Source organism: Orbicella franksi, chromosome 9, assembly GCF_964199315.1.
Source record: "Orbicella franksi chromosome 9, jaOrbFran1.1, whole genome shotgun sequence".
Classification (NCBI taxonomy): domain Eukaryota; kingdom Metazoa; phylum Cnidaria; class Anthozoa; order Scleractinia; family Merulinidae; genus Orbicella; species Orbicella franksi.
In genome coordinates, this window is record NC_138153.1 from 27453045 (window position 1) to 27468564 (window position 15520).

General features: G+C 39.1%; 2 protein-coding genes across 2 annotated transcripts; one reads left to right on the top strand and one right to left on the bottom strand.

Moving 5' to 3' along the window:
- The first annotated feature begins 288 nt into the window (after nucleotides 1-288).
- Nucleotides 289-10898, top strand: LOC145497633 (major facilitator superfamily domain-containing protein 12-like). The gene is made up of 13 exons (XM_081477455.1): nucleotides 289-960; nucleotides 2462-2567; nucleotides 3499-3613; nucleotides 4296-4423; nucleotides 5369-5461; nucleotides 5820-5912; nucleotides 6379-6552; nucleotides 6879-6982; nucleotides 7364-7473; nucleotides 7551-7643; nucleotides 8411-8491; nucleotides 8589-8660; nucleotides 9525-10898. The coding sequence occupies exons 1-13, from the start codon at nucleotides 413-415 to the stop codon at nucleotides 9584-9586; spliced, it is 1779 nt and encodes a 592-aa protein (XP_081333581.1). The 5' UTR covers nucleotides 289-412; the 3' UTR covers nucleotides 9587-10898.
- A 369-nt stretch (nucleotides 10899-11267) lies between these two features.
- LOC145497125 (metalloproteinase inhibitor 3-like) lies at nucleotides 11268-14239 on the bottom strand. Its single transcript, XM_081476920.1, has 2 exons — nucleotides 13736-14239; nucleotides 11268-12166 (listed from the first exon to the last, which is right to left on the bottom strand). Exons 1-2 carry the CDS (start codon nucleotides 13839-13841, stop codon nucleotides 11601-11603), a joined length of 672 nt encoding a protein of 223 aa, XP_081333046.1. The 5' UTR covers nucleotides 13842-14239; the 3' UTR covers nucleotides 11268-11600.
- Between the last annotated feature and the right edge of the window lie 1281 nt (nucleotides 14240-15520).

Sequence of the window (15520 nt, forward strand, 5' to 3'; positions counted from 1 at the left end):
TGATTGAAGGGTTTTTTGACCACCAACAAAGGTATCCTTCTCTGGAGGCGAAAATTGTCTTCATATTTTTCTTCCAGACTACTGGGGACACTGTGAGAGTTGAATTTTTTTGCCGGTGTTTTGGGAAAAGAAAGATTGGATTTTTTATTTTTGTTGATTGCACAGCCAATACAGTGAATAAGAATCTCGCTCCGACTACGAAAAACTGTCATTCAGGTTTTTTTTTTTTTTGGAAGATAATGATTTACGTCAGCAAATGAAGATTGATGGTTGATATATAAGATGAGGTATTCAGCATTTACTAGTTTGGCGTATGAGAGAATTTAAATCGCAGTGTCAAGTTTACGGGAATCATTCTGTCGCTCTCCGTAATTCAATCTCCGTTTTGCCTCCGAAATTCACAACATGAAGGATGGAAAGTTCTCGTGATATTACAGCTGTGTGTAGCAACCATGGCGGAGATGACATCATTGAGGAAACAATACCAGACGCCGATGATTCACCGTCGATAAGAAACCGTATTGCCTGCAAGACAGGTCATATACTTAACAACCTAACGGCGAGCGTGTGGTACAGCTATGCCCTGCTCTATTTTCAGAATGTTGTTGGCCTGTCCGCTGTTACGGTTGGAATTATCTTCTTCATTTCTCAAATTCTCATGGCCGCGAGTTTTCTTTTGATCAGTTTTGGCCGCGACAAGCGTTTGTGGAATTCCTTCGCTGCGTATGGAAGACGAAAAGCAAGGCATATTGTTAGTTCTGCTGGTGTACTGTTCGCCTGGCCGCTTACTTTTACACCATGTTTGTTTTGCGGAGATCATAGCTCTGATACAGACTTAGGGGCATACTATTTACCATCCGTGGCTTTATTTTCGATTTGCTGGCCGCTTGCTGAAGTCAGTTATTATTCTTTGATGACAGAAATACGAGCGGAGAACGGAAAAGATACAGAAACGTCCAGGTAGGCTTACAGGGAATCTTAGGCCAAGCGCAAATGAATAATATTTCGTGTTTCTCTTTTTTCTAATCACCGCAAGCGACCAACAAAACCTCGAATATTGAATGTAGTTTTTCATTGTTTTTTTCTGGTCCTAATTTAAAGTAATTGCTTTGAATGTAATGCTAAGTCTATATAATTTCTTCTTTGGTAGCTTTGTTAAAGTCTGAAGGGTTTTGTATCTCAGCTTTTCCAAGAACCTTAAAATTTATTTTAAAATGCATAAATTGGTGATTAAAAATACAATTTCCACTGACACACACAACACGGGAACTAAATACTACAAACATCCACTCAGATATTTTAATGTTCACAGACTAAGAAAATGTCAAATAACGTGGTAACGTTTTAAGGTCAGACAAAAATAAATCGTGCAGAAAAGAAATCGAGTTTGAGAGGTATTAGTAGATTTGTAATTCAGGGACAGAAACAAAAAAAAGTTCTCGAAAAAACTGTGGTTTTCATCCCAGCTGAGAAAGTGAATTAGATTGTTTTCCGAGATGAAAGATAGAATATAAAGAAATGCTTTTGTCTTTTGTTTGTTTCTAAACAAAATATTCAATTCTATGGAAAAGAATTACCGCAGTTTATTCTTTTCATACCTTATTTTCATCTCTTTGGAAATGTATAGCTATTTATCATGATGAAAAGTTGAAAATTGTATATGCTTGCGCGCCGGGTTTAGTTTATTTTCCGCAGATGTTTCATGCACAGCCGAATCAGTCTCATTTGAGTGACTATGAGTGTTGTATTTGAAACTACTCTTAATTCCCTTATGATCTGGTCAGAGGCAAAAAAACAAAATTGAATAAACGGATAGGTGGAATTCTTCTCTCCAGCTCAACGTCGATATCCTGGGATCAACGTTGTTTGAGCTTGGTATATTAATTAGAGAGCTTACCAAACCAAAATGACAACGGAAACTAGAACGTCGCTAAACAAAAGGTTTAATGAGCAAAACAATGGCTATGCACGTGCGTTATAAATCTTTGTACATTCCTTTGCCGTCCTCTGCAAAACAACAACGTGAAATGACCAAGTTCTGCGTATTTTGGAGAATGCGAACGACGGCGGCTAATTTTTCGTATTTTCACTTGGAATTGAACGCTGGCGTTACATATTGAGCTTGAGCAAGTTCTGAGACCAAAAGGCGCACTGAACGGATCTAGAAATTCGAAGGTAAAATATAAACTCATTTTTTACTAGGAGTTGTCCTCGGGGTCGCCGTCGTTATTGCTTTCTGTCGCTTTTTTGACATCTTTATGATGGCTTCCTAATCTGTGGCCATGGAAAAATTACCAGATCACAAAAACACCTGCGGCTGTTTGTTCTTTGATTGGCTGAAGAATTTTGCTAAGCCAACATAAAGATGTCAATACGTTTAGAGAGAATTGTGTAGCGTTGCTATCATTTTATATCTTCAGCTTGTTGACCAGGTGTTGACGTTTGTCAATATTGTTCACAGATCTATTGTTCGTGTTTGCAAGGTGTGCCTGTATATCTTGCTCTGGGCTTTACTGCAGCAGAGTTCAGAAGACACAGTGAATCCAAATGTCAGCGAGCAGTTTACGGTAAGTGTTATGTGTACCAACGATTGGGCGCTTGTTTGATATCATTATTTTAACTTGAATGACACTAGCTTTGTAAACCATTAGCAACTGCCTTAGTAAAGCTTAGCCCTATTCCAAACCTGGTACTACTGCCGTGTCAGCAAACTAAATTCAAGAATTAAATTCGACTTAAGCACGACAGTAGCACAATGTTTGAAACCACTCAGTTCGGGAGGCTGAGTTAAGTTCAGCACGGCACCTGCACCACTAGGCTTGCCGTGTCGAGCTGAATTCATGGAGTGCTGCATCAGATGCCGTTGCTTTCTAGAATTTAAAATGGTCTTCAGTAAAGCAAACTTCTTCCGATCTTCGGTGCGACTGAATTAAATTCGATTTTTGAAATTTTGTCATGTTACTGCCGGGACAAGTTCATTTGAGTTTGGCACGGCAGTAGCACGACGTTTGACTAGGTCTTAGAAACGTACAATAACCCTTCAGAACCATAGGGGAAGGCGCTGTGGCCCAATGGATAGCGTTTTGGACGTTTGATCGAGTCCTGACTGGGTTCATTTTGTTCCATTCTTGGGCAAGACACTTTACTCTCACAGTGCCTCTCTCCGCCCAAATTTATAAATGGGTACCGGTGAAATTAAAGCTGGGGGTAACCCCGCGATGGACTAGCATCCCATCCAGGGGGGATAGTTATACTCCTAGTCACTTCATGCCACAGAAACCGGAATAAGCTGCGGCTGTAAGGGCCACTAGCCTGACGCAGGCAATTACCCAGACGAATACAAGCGTACACACTCGGTTAGCCAAAAAAAAGGTCCTTACGTTGTTTGCGTTTCTTTTAGTTCTATCGATCAGTTAAAATTCAACAAATAGGCTGTGTTGCAAGTAAAATTGCCCGATACAACATTTCCTTTTCTGATAACATTATTTTCTGCTTCAGCGTTTTGCAGTCATTCTTCTTCCAGTTGGCTTTCTCTTCGTCTTTGCCTTTCATTTGACCGTTTTAGAACCCAGACCACAAGCTGACCTTCCCACTGAAGGAAAACAAGATGAAGGTATTCAATCGATTCCAGGTCCCTTATAAATTTACAATGAACTACTTATGTTGTGGCGCGGGGGCCTGTTCACTAGACTCTAGATCTATAGCGGTCCTGGGGTCCGTTTCTCGAAGGTCCCCAAAAGTTTTCGCACCCAGAAAACCATAGCAAAATCTCAAACCTTATGATTACAGAGCTGTTTTATTCATATATTCTTAATATGGTCAGAGGTTCCCTTCAAACAAGAAGTTTCAGGCGTATACACTTCTCCGTTTTTAGATACAGATGAACTAAAACTGGCTTTACGGGTCCGAAAAGTTTCCGGGGCTTTCGAGGAACGGGCCCCTGGTCAGGCAAGCGCTGACCGGGGTCGTTGCCTTGTGTTCTTGAGCAGGACAGTTAACTCTCACAGTGCCTCTCTCCACCCATGGGTATAATGGATGGCGGTTAACTGTCAGGGAAATTTGGCAAAATATTGTGGACAAAAAGCGATTGACACGCAAACGGCACATTCAAGGGGATTAGCAATATTCCAAGTCGCTTAGTTCTTGCTACAGAAATACGAAAGCTCTAAACGCGTAGACTAGTTTATGCGAATGCAGATCTACCTAATCTCTCTGTCAACCTTAAGGGGAAAAGAAAATAATGCATGATGTTTTCCAGCTTTTTACATTAAATACCCCAAACTTATTTACTGCAGAGAAAACTTGTGGACGGTCGACGGCTGACGTATCTTCACCAAGTACGATAATAAATCAAGAAGTGGCAAGAATAGAGAGGCCAAAATTCACTTTGTCTGAATGGCTGAGGGAACCTTTGTTATACAAGGTCAGCTGAATTTAATTCACGTTGTAACGCGCAACCTCGTCTGATCCTGTTTTTTTTTTTCATAACCTCTCTATGTTTTTACTAAGCCAGAAGTTTTGTTATTTCTGGCCAACTTTGGTCACTCTGTTATGGTCCTACATATCTCGCGATTGTAGAGCAGTTCAAAGTTGAGAGTTTCTTGTTCCTTTACGGGAGGCGTGGTGACGAAATGATTAGCACGCTCGAGTGGTCTGGGTTTGAACTCTGGCTGGGGTAATAGGCTACTTTCGATATATTAAAATTCAGCTCGATAGTGAGCCTAGAGGACACAAACAAAAGAAATGAATAAACATGTCATTCAATTCCCTTTATTTGTGTCCTCTAGGCCTCACTGCCAAGCTGAATTTTAATATATCGAAAACAGTCTTTTGTGATGTGTTCTTGGGCAAGACACTTTACCCTTACAGTGCCTCTCTTCACCCAAGTGTATAAATGGTTACCGACGAATTTGATGTTGGGGATAATAACCCTGCGATGGACTAGCATCCCATCCAGGGGAGAGTAGAAATACTCCAGGCGCCTCATACCCTGAAAACCAGGACTAGCTCAGCGGTGAGGAACACTTGGCTCGACGCAGACGTTATCTTTAACACGTTATAAAAGCACAACTGAGCCCCACCCTCCCCCCCCTCAAATTTATATCCTCAACCAAGAGAACCAAGAACTGAGTACCATGTCTAACTTGAGATGGATTCCCTTATGTATAAGGCATATATGGAGGATTCACTCTCTTACCTTGATCTTCTCTTGACTCAATATAATTGCAAACGGGTAGCTGTAAACTTTTTTCTCAAACAACCTTCCTTCTGAATTTCTAATTTGAGACTTTTGTTTCTAATGATCAATTTTTTCGTATTCAGTATTCTATTTCCTTTAATCGTAATTCTTCTCTTTCTCCAATTAAAGGTTGGATTTATTTTCCTTTTCTCAAACGTCGCCATGCGGATTGTACAGTGCTATCTTCCATTATATCTCATCGAAACTCTTCAATTACGAAAAGTAAGAAATATTTACTGTAGCTGCAATCAGTATTCAGCGTCTATCTTTAATTATTTATATTTTCGGAAATGCAAGATGAAACATAACGAGGCTCCCCTGCTGGTAACATAAATAAATAAATAAACAAGTGGAAAGTTCAATGGGGTTCAGATCTTGCGAAGATACTTAAAACACCATAAAATTCTACTCATAGCATAAAAGCAAACAAACTTTAGTGATAACCTGAAGATGACCTGAAGATGACCGAGTGTCGAAAACGTTCGGCTTTTCACTTTTAACTTTTTTAGCCTTGTAAATAGAAATTATTTTTAAACCTTTATTTCACTGACATATTTCTCTTGTTTTGATTTTGTTTCAGGAATCAGTTGCCTGCTTTCCTTTGATAATCGTCACTACTCGTATCGTGACCGAAATAACGTGTAAGAGTTTTACAGAAAAGCTAAAACCAAGGGTAAATTTTCACATATTTCAATGTTAATTAATGGTACTTTTGCTTATATAAAAAAAAAAACCATGTCATTTGGTCCAAAATTTCCCATGGTTGAAAGCAAACTCATAATTACTGGCGCAATGGGTATCCAAGACAAAGAAAAGTCAAGTTTGACTCGATGCAGTCGGTTTGTTTTGCAGGTTGTTACATTCATTTGTCATCCAAGATGGCCGATTTTGAACTAAGTGACCGCTTTATTCAGAGTCCGATTAGAGCTTCATTCTGCTCATTTAGCTTTGTGCAGAAGCTGTTTAGAAAACGTTTTAGGCTCGTTCTCTCCTCGTTAGTGGGGAAGTAATTAACAATTGCTTGAAGAACCGAAAATTAGTCTTCAAATTCTGCAATTAGAGTCTTTGTTGCAGTTTCTTCCGCCCCAAGTAAGTGCCCCCTTAATTGTCTTAAACTCTGAGTGAATTTGTTTTTTCAGATCGTCATCTTGTGCACTACTGCCGTCATCTTTGGAACCTGCATGTGGTTTGCTTTACAGTCAGTAGCTAGAACTTCTCTTGTTTATGTGCCCGCGGTCATATTTGCCTGTATGTCCTCGCTTCTCACCTTAATAACCCCAATGCTACTTCAAGAACTGAATGGGAATGACAAGGTAAGAGACCAATCAGAAAACGGATTACCACAAATTGACACGTCACTGCAAGAGACCAATAACGTACGTAGCTTCAATACGCTGTTCATAACATGCTTACAACGTAACAGAAGGATAGATGGTGTTTTCTCCTCTTCGCGGAAAAAAAGCACGCTTAAGGAGGTTTACATACAAGAGGACCCCCACCTCTTGTTGAAACTCGCTCTTCTATAAACCTCTGCGAAGGAGATGGCCCAAAACTACCGTTGTCACTTCACTTAGTGTCTGACTGATTTACTGGAGCAAAAATTTGTGACCTGTTTAATATTTTCGACATCTCATCTTAGGAAACGGCGAGTTACGTTTCAGGAGTTTTTGAATGTACGGAAAGAGTTTTACTGGGAGTAACAGTGCTCGGGATTCAAATCTGTCATCCTGCAAACAAAGAGAGGTGAGGATATGAAGAATCCTTGGGCGAAACACTCGTTTTAGAGAGGTAGCTGATATCAAGAGACTGTCATAGTCCCTTGCTAATATAAATTATAAGCTGGCGACATAAAAAACATACATGTCCAGTGCTCACAGGCCAATCATTTATTCGGGCTTAGATGGAACGCCTGGTCAGGGACAGAGGGGATTGGAGGAGTTTTGTCAGCGGCCTATGCTCCGAACTCATGACGTAGACAGGTTTCAGATCAGATCAGAATCATTTAGTTATATAAGGGTGCTGTACCCCAGGAGGAAAGCGTTTTTTTTTAATCCGTGATAGTAAAGATTGGTTTCAAAGTGTGAATTAAACCATTTATAAAGAAGACCATATCTTGTTTGACAGATCGATTGGCGAATATCTGCGCGTTGCCTTCCCAGCAGCCTTTGGGGCCTGTATTGTGATTCCGTTGCTGGTTGCTACAGCTTTCATGAATTCTAAAGACTCAAACGAAGGTAAGGCATGATCAAGAATTTAACATAAACCCATAAAGTTTAGTACGAAAAACTGATCCCGGCGATTTCTTTGTTAGGTCCAGTGTTAACCGTGACTGCAGCAAGTCCGCGCGAGGAGAATGGACCGATTCTCACCAGTCTCCCGATGGTTAACTGTGTTGATCGTCTCGGTACGTTTATCGACTCAAGGTGGCTGTCAACAGTTTCCAGCACCTTCTAGTAATATACTTTGACGGGTGATGCACATTTTATTAAGGAAGTTTAGTCATCTTCATGGTATAATAAGTTATCATAGCAACGATATAGTCTGTTAAAACACCCTTAATTTTAGCATTAAATGCTTGTAATTCAAAAGCGGCTCGGTGAAACCAATTATTATCGAACTACGTCACGGTTTGCGCATCTTGAAAAGTTTAGCCTAAATTTTTCAAGCTCTTCGTTTGTAATCCGTGTCGATCTTCTCCATCCTTAACCATCCCTGTTCCCTTACGGTTTACCTCGATTATCAGTTGAGTAAGGCGGGGCGAAAGTTTGGTCACCAAGTTTTAACGTTGGCAACTTGTCAGCCTTTGACGTCAGTCAGCAAAGCGCGCGAAATTGTAGGCGACGCGACAGACGACCAACGGCTGTTGACATTGTTACCAACGGAAAAGAGGTAAGTTGCCCGTGACAACACCATAATTTTGAAGCCAAAACTTCGTAACCAAACTTCCCTTGTGCCTCACTCAACTGATAATCGTAGCATCTCTTTGGTGTTTTTCTATCTTAGTAAACTGTTATTTTCAGGTTTCCTTCAATTTAAAGGTAATTTTGTACGTGACAAAAGTAACTTAAAATACCGTGACTGACCTCCTTTGAGATACAACTTTTTGCACACTTTCAAGGTATTCTCTACGAAGGGCGGTTCAGAAGCATTTAAAATTTTCTAAACTTTCAGGATCATCAGCAAGGTCAACTCCTCCAGTGGACATTGAAAACAACGAACGCAGACGTAACAGCGATTGTGCAGAACTACAAGGTCAGATTACCACTGCAGAGACGTTCCACTTACGCGTTTTTGTTTGCTTTGAAGTGAAGCTTTTCGTGATCTTGATCCAAATTTGGTGTTTTCCTAGGTACTTTATCGATGGCTGTTACATCAGATGTCGAGCCTGAAGAAACAGCAACTCACAGTCATAGAGATCGAGGTTTGTAGTTTGAAGAGATGATGCACAACAAATCTAAAGCCCTATCCAAATGGGAAATGTTTTGCGTCCAAACACGATCAAACATCGTTTGGAGACCAAACAGGTTGATAATGTACTGAGTGGCCAAACGGTATTATTAAACATGTTTGATCACCGTCCAAACGAACGAAATGTTTTACAATGTTTGATCAAATGTCTGCCGTCGTTCAAATTTTATCATAGACAATTAAACAAGATCAAGCAGATAAAATACGATCAAAAAAGGTGTCCAAACGAGAAAATGTCTGGTCACCAAACAATGTTTGATCGCGCATTTGATCGCCAAACATTTCCCGTTTGGACATGGGGCTTAAGAATAACCTTTCTAACATGTGACGTTTTTGTTTGATTTGCAAAAGAGGCATGAACTTTTCATAGTTCTGTCTTACGAGGATACACTGGGTATTCCACACTGTTAGTGCACATCACTCCCTAGTCGTTGGCGAGCTTAACTACCAGGGGGGGGGGGGGGGGGAGTGGGACAGGGATGAGGAGACATAGGTGAAGGTTCCAGGCACGAATACGAAAATGCCATTTTTCGAATTCACCTTTCCCTCTTTCCTCTACGGTTCATTCTAAACATCCAGTCGCAAAGGAGAATTTATTCATTCTCCATATGAGATGAAGCATATAGGGATGTTGCCCAAAAATACTAACCGCTAAAACTCATACATGATATTTTCGACATTGCTGATCCTCGCAGTCCTTACGGCCGTTCAGTGCTCTGTAGTTTTTGTTCATATTAAATGGATTTTACTCCACCATTATTTTTTTTTCAGTTATTAACATTGTCCCTTCGTCTTGTCCTCTTTTTCTCCTCTACAGAAATCGAAGAAGTCAAGCGAGCATTAGACGAACTTCACCGACTTCCTTCCACCGACTTGTAGATGTTATTTTCCCTACGACAATTTCCGTATTGAACGACGGGTCTTATACAACAGCAGTCATTTCAGGAGAGGATTTAGGGGGGAGGGCGGATTGGGTGGCTCCCATCCCCCTTTTGAAGGAGAAAAAAAAATAATTGAAATAAATTCTGAATATTATGGCAGAAATGAAGGGAAACACTCTAGACAGGTACCTCAATGTTATTTCTACTTTGTGGCATTGCTAGTATTTGTGGTGGAACGGTTTTAAATTAGGTTCCAGTTCTCAAATTGAAACATTTTGCGGGCATACCGTGTGGCCCATTCTACAACCCAAAGGTACCATGCATCAATGGCCATCCACCCCCACTTGACAAATCCTGGATTCGTCCCTGCATTCATACATAAACTCACAACTTAAAGGGGACGGTGACATTTTTGACATTTTTAATAACAACAATGTTGACTTTTTTCCTGACAAATCGATACAAACCTGGCAAATGTCTGTAACGAATCGGGCTTTGACCACGTTTTTGCTCCTTTCAAATTTCCTATGGAACATTATTTTATAACTATGCTTTCCTAATTGTGATATATGCTTGTTTGGCCGATGAATTTTTAAGAGGGAAATGTGGTTCAAAACTTTTTTTCCAATACTTAAGTTCCCATTTAATAGAGTTTTTCGACTATATATACTTTTAACAATTATTCCACAAGCGCGCGTTGGATACGAGAAAGTGACGGATAGCCATCGAGCGTGAGTGGATTAATTTTTGTATTAAAAACGCCCCCAAAATATAGAATACAGTACGCGCAGCGCACGATGAGGGGCGGAGTGTAATACCGTCAAGAATGTATTCTGATTGGCTGTATTTTCTATGGCATGGTATAAATATTGATATCCATGATCTTTGCAAGTCTGCTCAAAGCCATATGCAAACGGATACTCTTCATTCTTATGTAAATCACTGTACCGTTTTACCGAAAAACTCCAGAAAACTTACATATCTGAGGACAAAGTGTGATTGGAAAAGGTAATATAAGGTTCCGATTTAAGTTCCACCTTTCTATTTGTAAGCAAGTGCGTTTCACAAGTATTGTTGTTACGTTCACTTACAAATAATTTACCAAATTTTACACTAAAAGTATCTATTCTCAAAATCCCAAGAGAGATTTCTCAATACGACAATCTGCCGCCTTCAAGGTGGGTGGAACCATTTCTGTATGAAAACGAACGTTTTCGTACTAATTCTTTTTTAATACAAGTCTTTCTGTTACCAACCTTACGTTATATTATGTAACTTTGGATAAATTAATTAAATGTCTACTGTCGAAACGTTGTGTTGTAAAAATGTGACTCTTTGTTTCCATGTAATTTTGTTAAGTCGTTCATTAGCTGATGTGAAAAAATGAAAGAGCTACCGTTTTTGCTACTGCTGCTGCTACTATTTATGCAGGACAAGAGAGTTATTTTACGGCGGTATATTTCGATAAAACAAAATTAGCAGCTTTTAAAAGTAACATAGCTTTATTTTCAAAACAAAAACTAACAGTACATCATCTAAGGAAAATTAATACATTGCATAATTATTACTATAATCAAATGGTTTTCCCATGAAATTAGGAAATAATTTCACTCGCGTTTTGTCAAAATTCTGATATCAGACGCGCGTGAAATCATTTCCTTATACCTACATTTCTTCTACTGACAACTTTTTAAAATGTTTGATATAGTACCTCTTATCTATGATACATTTTGGAAAGAGGTATGTGGGAACGTAAATTTTCAGTTTACATCAATACCCTTATGGACTCAAGGAGCTGTGTATGACCATCCTGCTAAAACATCACATTGGTTGTTGTATAAACACTGTTCACTAAAGCTCTTCGACCAGTAAAATGTTTTTTCATTGCTTTTTCCAATCAGTGAAACGCTATTTTTGTCAGTTAGTTTTCGTTGCTGACATCACCATAAAATTACAAAACTCAGTCTTCGTGTAATTGTTAATTAAGAAATTTTGCACGAAGTTTCATTTACTTATGGGAAGAAACGCTGGGAGATGTTTACACATTGCTGGAAACGCCCTCTTCGCTTGCTGCTTAGCCAACTACAGCTGTTGCCGCCGAAGTTGATTTCACACCGATCAAATTTCGCTCTACAGTCGAAGTTCGAGTCGGGGAATCCATCACAACCTTTCAATAGTCTTGGACAGTCTTTGGTGAAACAAAACGAGAACCCGATTAAACACTGACATCCTTTGCTGTACTGTGTTCGCACTCCTTCCAGCTGCTCACTCGTTACAGCCGCCCACCTTTGGCGCCAGTTACAGAAGCTGGTGTACAAGTAGCCCGCTTCGACCCTACCAGAGAGAAGATACTCGGAGTTTGGGACCAAGCCCGCAGCGGCGGACACACCAGGCGAAGGGGTGTATAGATTCACAAAGTTAAAGCCTTTAGCGGGAATCAGGTTCTTCTGGACATGGTCACGGCCTTTAAAGATTTCCAGAATCCTCAGTTGGTAAACGTGATATTTCATTGATGGATTCCTTCCACTGTTTGGCATGTAGTCAGATTCAGGTCCATACAGGACTCTGGCGTGTACAACTGAAATGTGGAGATGATAACAGTCGTTACGTATATTTTAAAGAATTTACCCTTAAAAAGTTTTAGGCAAACTTGCATTCTAATATTATTCCATCATCGTCACAATTTAATGATTTTCCCATGAAATTACTACGAAACGACAAAGAGAATTTAAACGTTTAATTTACCATTGAGTACTGGGTATTAACTAATAGCCTCCATTTGGCGCGAAAATATGCCCGGATATTTGTCCGCATACTTTATCTGTTCGGAGAAGTGAACAGTTTCCAAGAGCAAAGCTAGCTGAAAACTGTGAGCCTCGAGAAATAGATAATGTCCAAAGACAAATATCCATATTGTTAAAGTCAAATGGGGTATAGTTTTAATTATCTTTCAAAAATAATTGAGCAATATATCTCGGCTATTCCTCAGTTTTAGCTGGGACATTCAGTCACGTGACGCGTTTAGACCAATCACATGCAAGCAAAAATATTTGATGGATTATAATGCAGAATTATTTCGGGAATCTGAAAAGATGCCTTGTTAACGGACCGGATATCCAGAAATATCTTTCTTCTACTGAAGCGTCCACGTTTGGCTTCAATTAACAAAGGACCATCTATCGCAGGATAACTAACTCAGCATTGTTCAGGCTTGTTTCTTTTCAAAAATGATGTCTCTTGATGAAGTGAATGAATTTTGACGCTAACGAAATTTTAAGGAGTAATGTTACCGCACAAAAATTGTTCGGATACAAAATTACTTTGACGTCGAGGAGAAACTCGAAATATTTTGCTAAGTAAAAGATGCAATCTAAAGATAAAGACGGATCTTGAAAAATACATGACACAAATCATTAAGAAGTCAGTTGATTTTAGTGACTCATTTTAAGTCAAAAAAAATCTTTCAACAAGAGGTCACAAATAGCAAAATGGTCATTGATCTGATAAATTCATAACAAAGAGATACTCAGCTACATTTCAGTTCACTGACGAAACGAAACACTGGGAGTTACTTTTTGACATAAAGCGACCAAAAAACGCAGTTATAGAGGATGATCTAAGGTGCCCCACAATTGTTCAGAAGAATTCGATGAAAGAATTATTATTTCCAAGGTCCACATGTAGTAGCTAATATAATATTGTTAATTTTGCCTTATTAGTTTTCCTGTAGCCGACAAAAAAAAGGCAAGGGTCATACATCGGCTTATCGAATTTTCAGACAACGCGCACCCTTTACAGGAAAAGCCAGCCCACTCGTCGAACAAGGTTTTGCCCTTCGCTGTTTTGTTTACAGCTAATATTACACACCGAAGACGTGAACGTTAAGACGTACCACTTCAACTTTTAAGAATGGATGTTGTTTCTTTTTACCACTGAAGCTGTAAATTGCATTTAGTCTTCAATTAAAACAACAGGCTTTTGGAATGTTCATGGCTGTGCGCCTTAACCTTTGGGCAAATAGACACCGAAACCCGAGGTCGAACTAAGAAAGAAACTATCCAAGTGTTTGTTGTGGCATTGACGCTACGGTGAAAAAATAGAGGCTGCAGTGTATTTAAGAAAAACCTCTGAATGCATGAAAACTTACCAAAATCGGCCTTGCAGAATTGTTTTTGCGGGTGCTCCGGAAAACAGCTGGCAAGAGAGGTCGCCACAAACAACAGGGTGATAAACAGAACTTGTAAAAGCACCATCTTTATCTCTTAATCTTGTTCACTTGCTCTTCAGTAGAAAGAGTCTCTTCAAGTTCGAGCTACCGATTCTGAGCTTCTATCATTCCGCGCCGTTTTTTATATCATTTTGCCATGGCAACCACGCTTGCGTTGCTAAGGTATTCTTAAATATACGACGTGTAAATATCTCGTAGGCGTGCGACAAGGGAGTGGTTAACGTAATCCCCCAAAATATTTCGCAATGAAAATGTAAACAAAAAAAAGTAGATTCTACTGCCCCAAAAGTCGGTGTATAATGTATTTTATTCTAGAAGAATATCGCACCGATGGTTTACATTTTTACTTTATTTTTTCACAGCCGGTGTTTTAATCTTGCAGTTGTTGTTTTTGGGTAAAATTTCATCCCTTTAATTTATCCGCCTTGGAATTTTGTCCCGTGATTGTTTTAAAAGATATCGTTTCAAGATAAGAATTTTAGAGAGGCATCTTCAGTGAATCTCTGTACTAGACTGTGAGCCTTAACTCTTAACATTCTAGCCTTGTTGGTATTTCCTGAATCATTTGTGACCGAATTTAGTGTCGCAGTTTCGGATCTATCACTCAGTAATCGAATTGAGAAGTTTTATTTTTACTTTGTAAAATTCCAAAGTGTCGCATTTTATGCAAAGGGTGTAGTGACACAAAAAATTTAGCTTTATTTGACCTCCATTCTCTAAGCTAATTTATGGGTTATACCGGACTTCCCATGAGAAATAAGTTAACTAGGGATAAAATAGTTAGACATTCATGATTTTTCGCGATTTACACAAAATGGCCCTTAAAAAAATTTTCTGGGAAGATATGTAACCTTGTAATTGTGTAGCTTAATTAACATTAGTTAAGGAAGATTTGTTATCACGATAAAAATGACACCATGCACACTTGAACCTTTTTAAAAACTGAACAAATATTTAATTTTTTTCTTGCTTCCGGGGATGAGGTAAGTGTTGAATGAGATAAGAGATGAAAATTATGATTGTAGATACAAACGTTCTGCCGTCATTTCTAATTGAATTTGAGATGTCCTTAACTTATTTCGTGTTGGTTACCGTTCACCCGGCGCTGCGAAATTCAAGTTCCACATTTCCAAATTACATTCTTGGTAATGTTTTCTGCAAACTCAGCTAGTTAACTTCAAAAATCGTTAATGGTAGCAAAGTATTAATTCAAACAAGAAGTTGTTCGTAATCGCAAAGGCAGTAAAAATTTGGGATGGAATCTTTATGACATCACCTAACTCGCGCCGACAAAAATACGCCCCCGTCCGTTTATAATTAATCGCTTTTGTTTCATCTTTGTCCTCTAACAAGACATTGAATTACACACTGTTGTCTGAGCGGTTTAATTTTTTTCTTGTCCACATTTTAAGGAGTATTCCAGCAAAATGACCAGGGCACATTTAATCAAGTTAGAAAACGAATTTCCGGCAAGCGACAAACACGAAATGTTTGTGTTGAGGAAGACGACATGTTAACTATATGCTATCTCTGAAGGTCATCAAGGTAACCTTACGTAAGATACATTACGTGTAGGCTTGTTCGTCGGTGTCAAGTACAAGAAATTCCTTTCCTACATTCAATTGAAAGTTCAATTCAATAACTAAGTTCGCTAAAAAAAACCATTAGCACTGGTTAACCTTTTCATTATTTTCGGCGATTCTA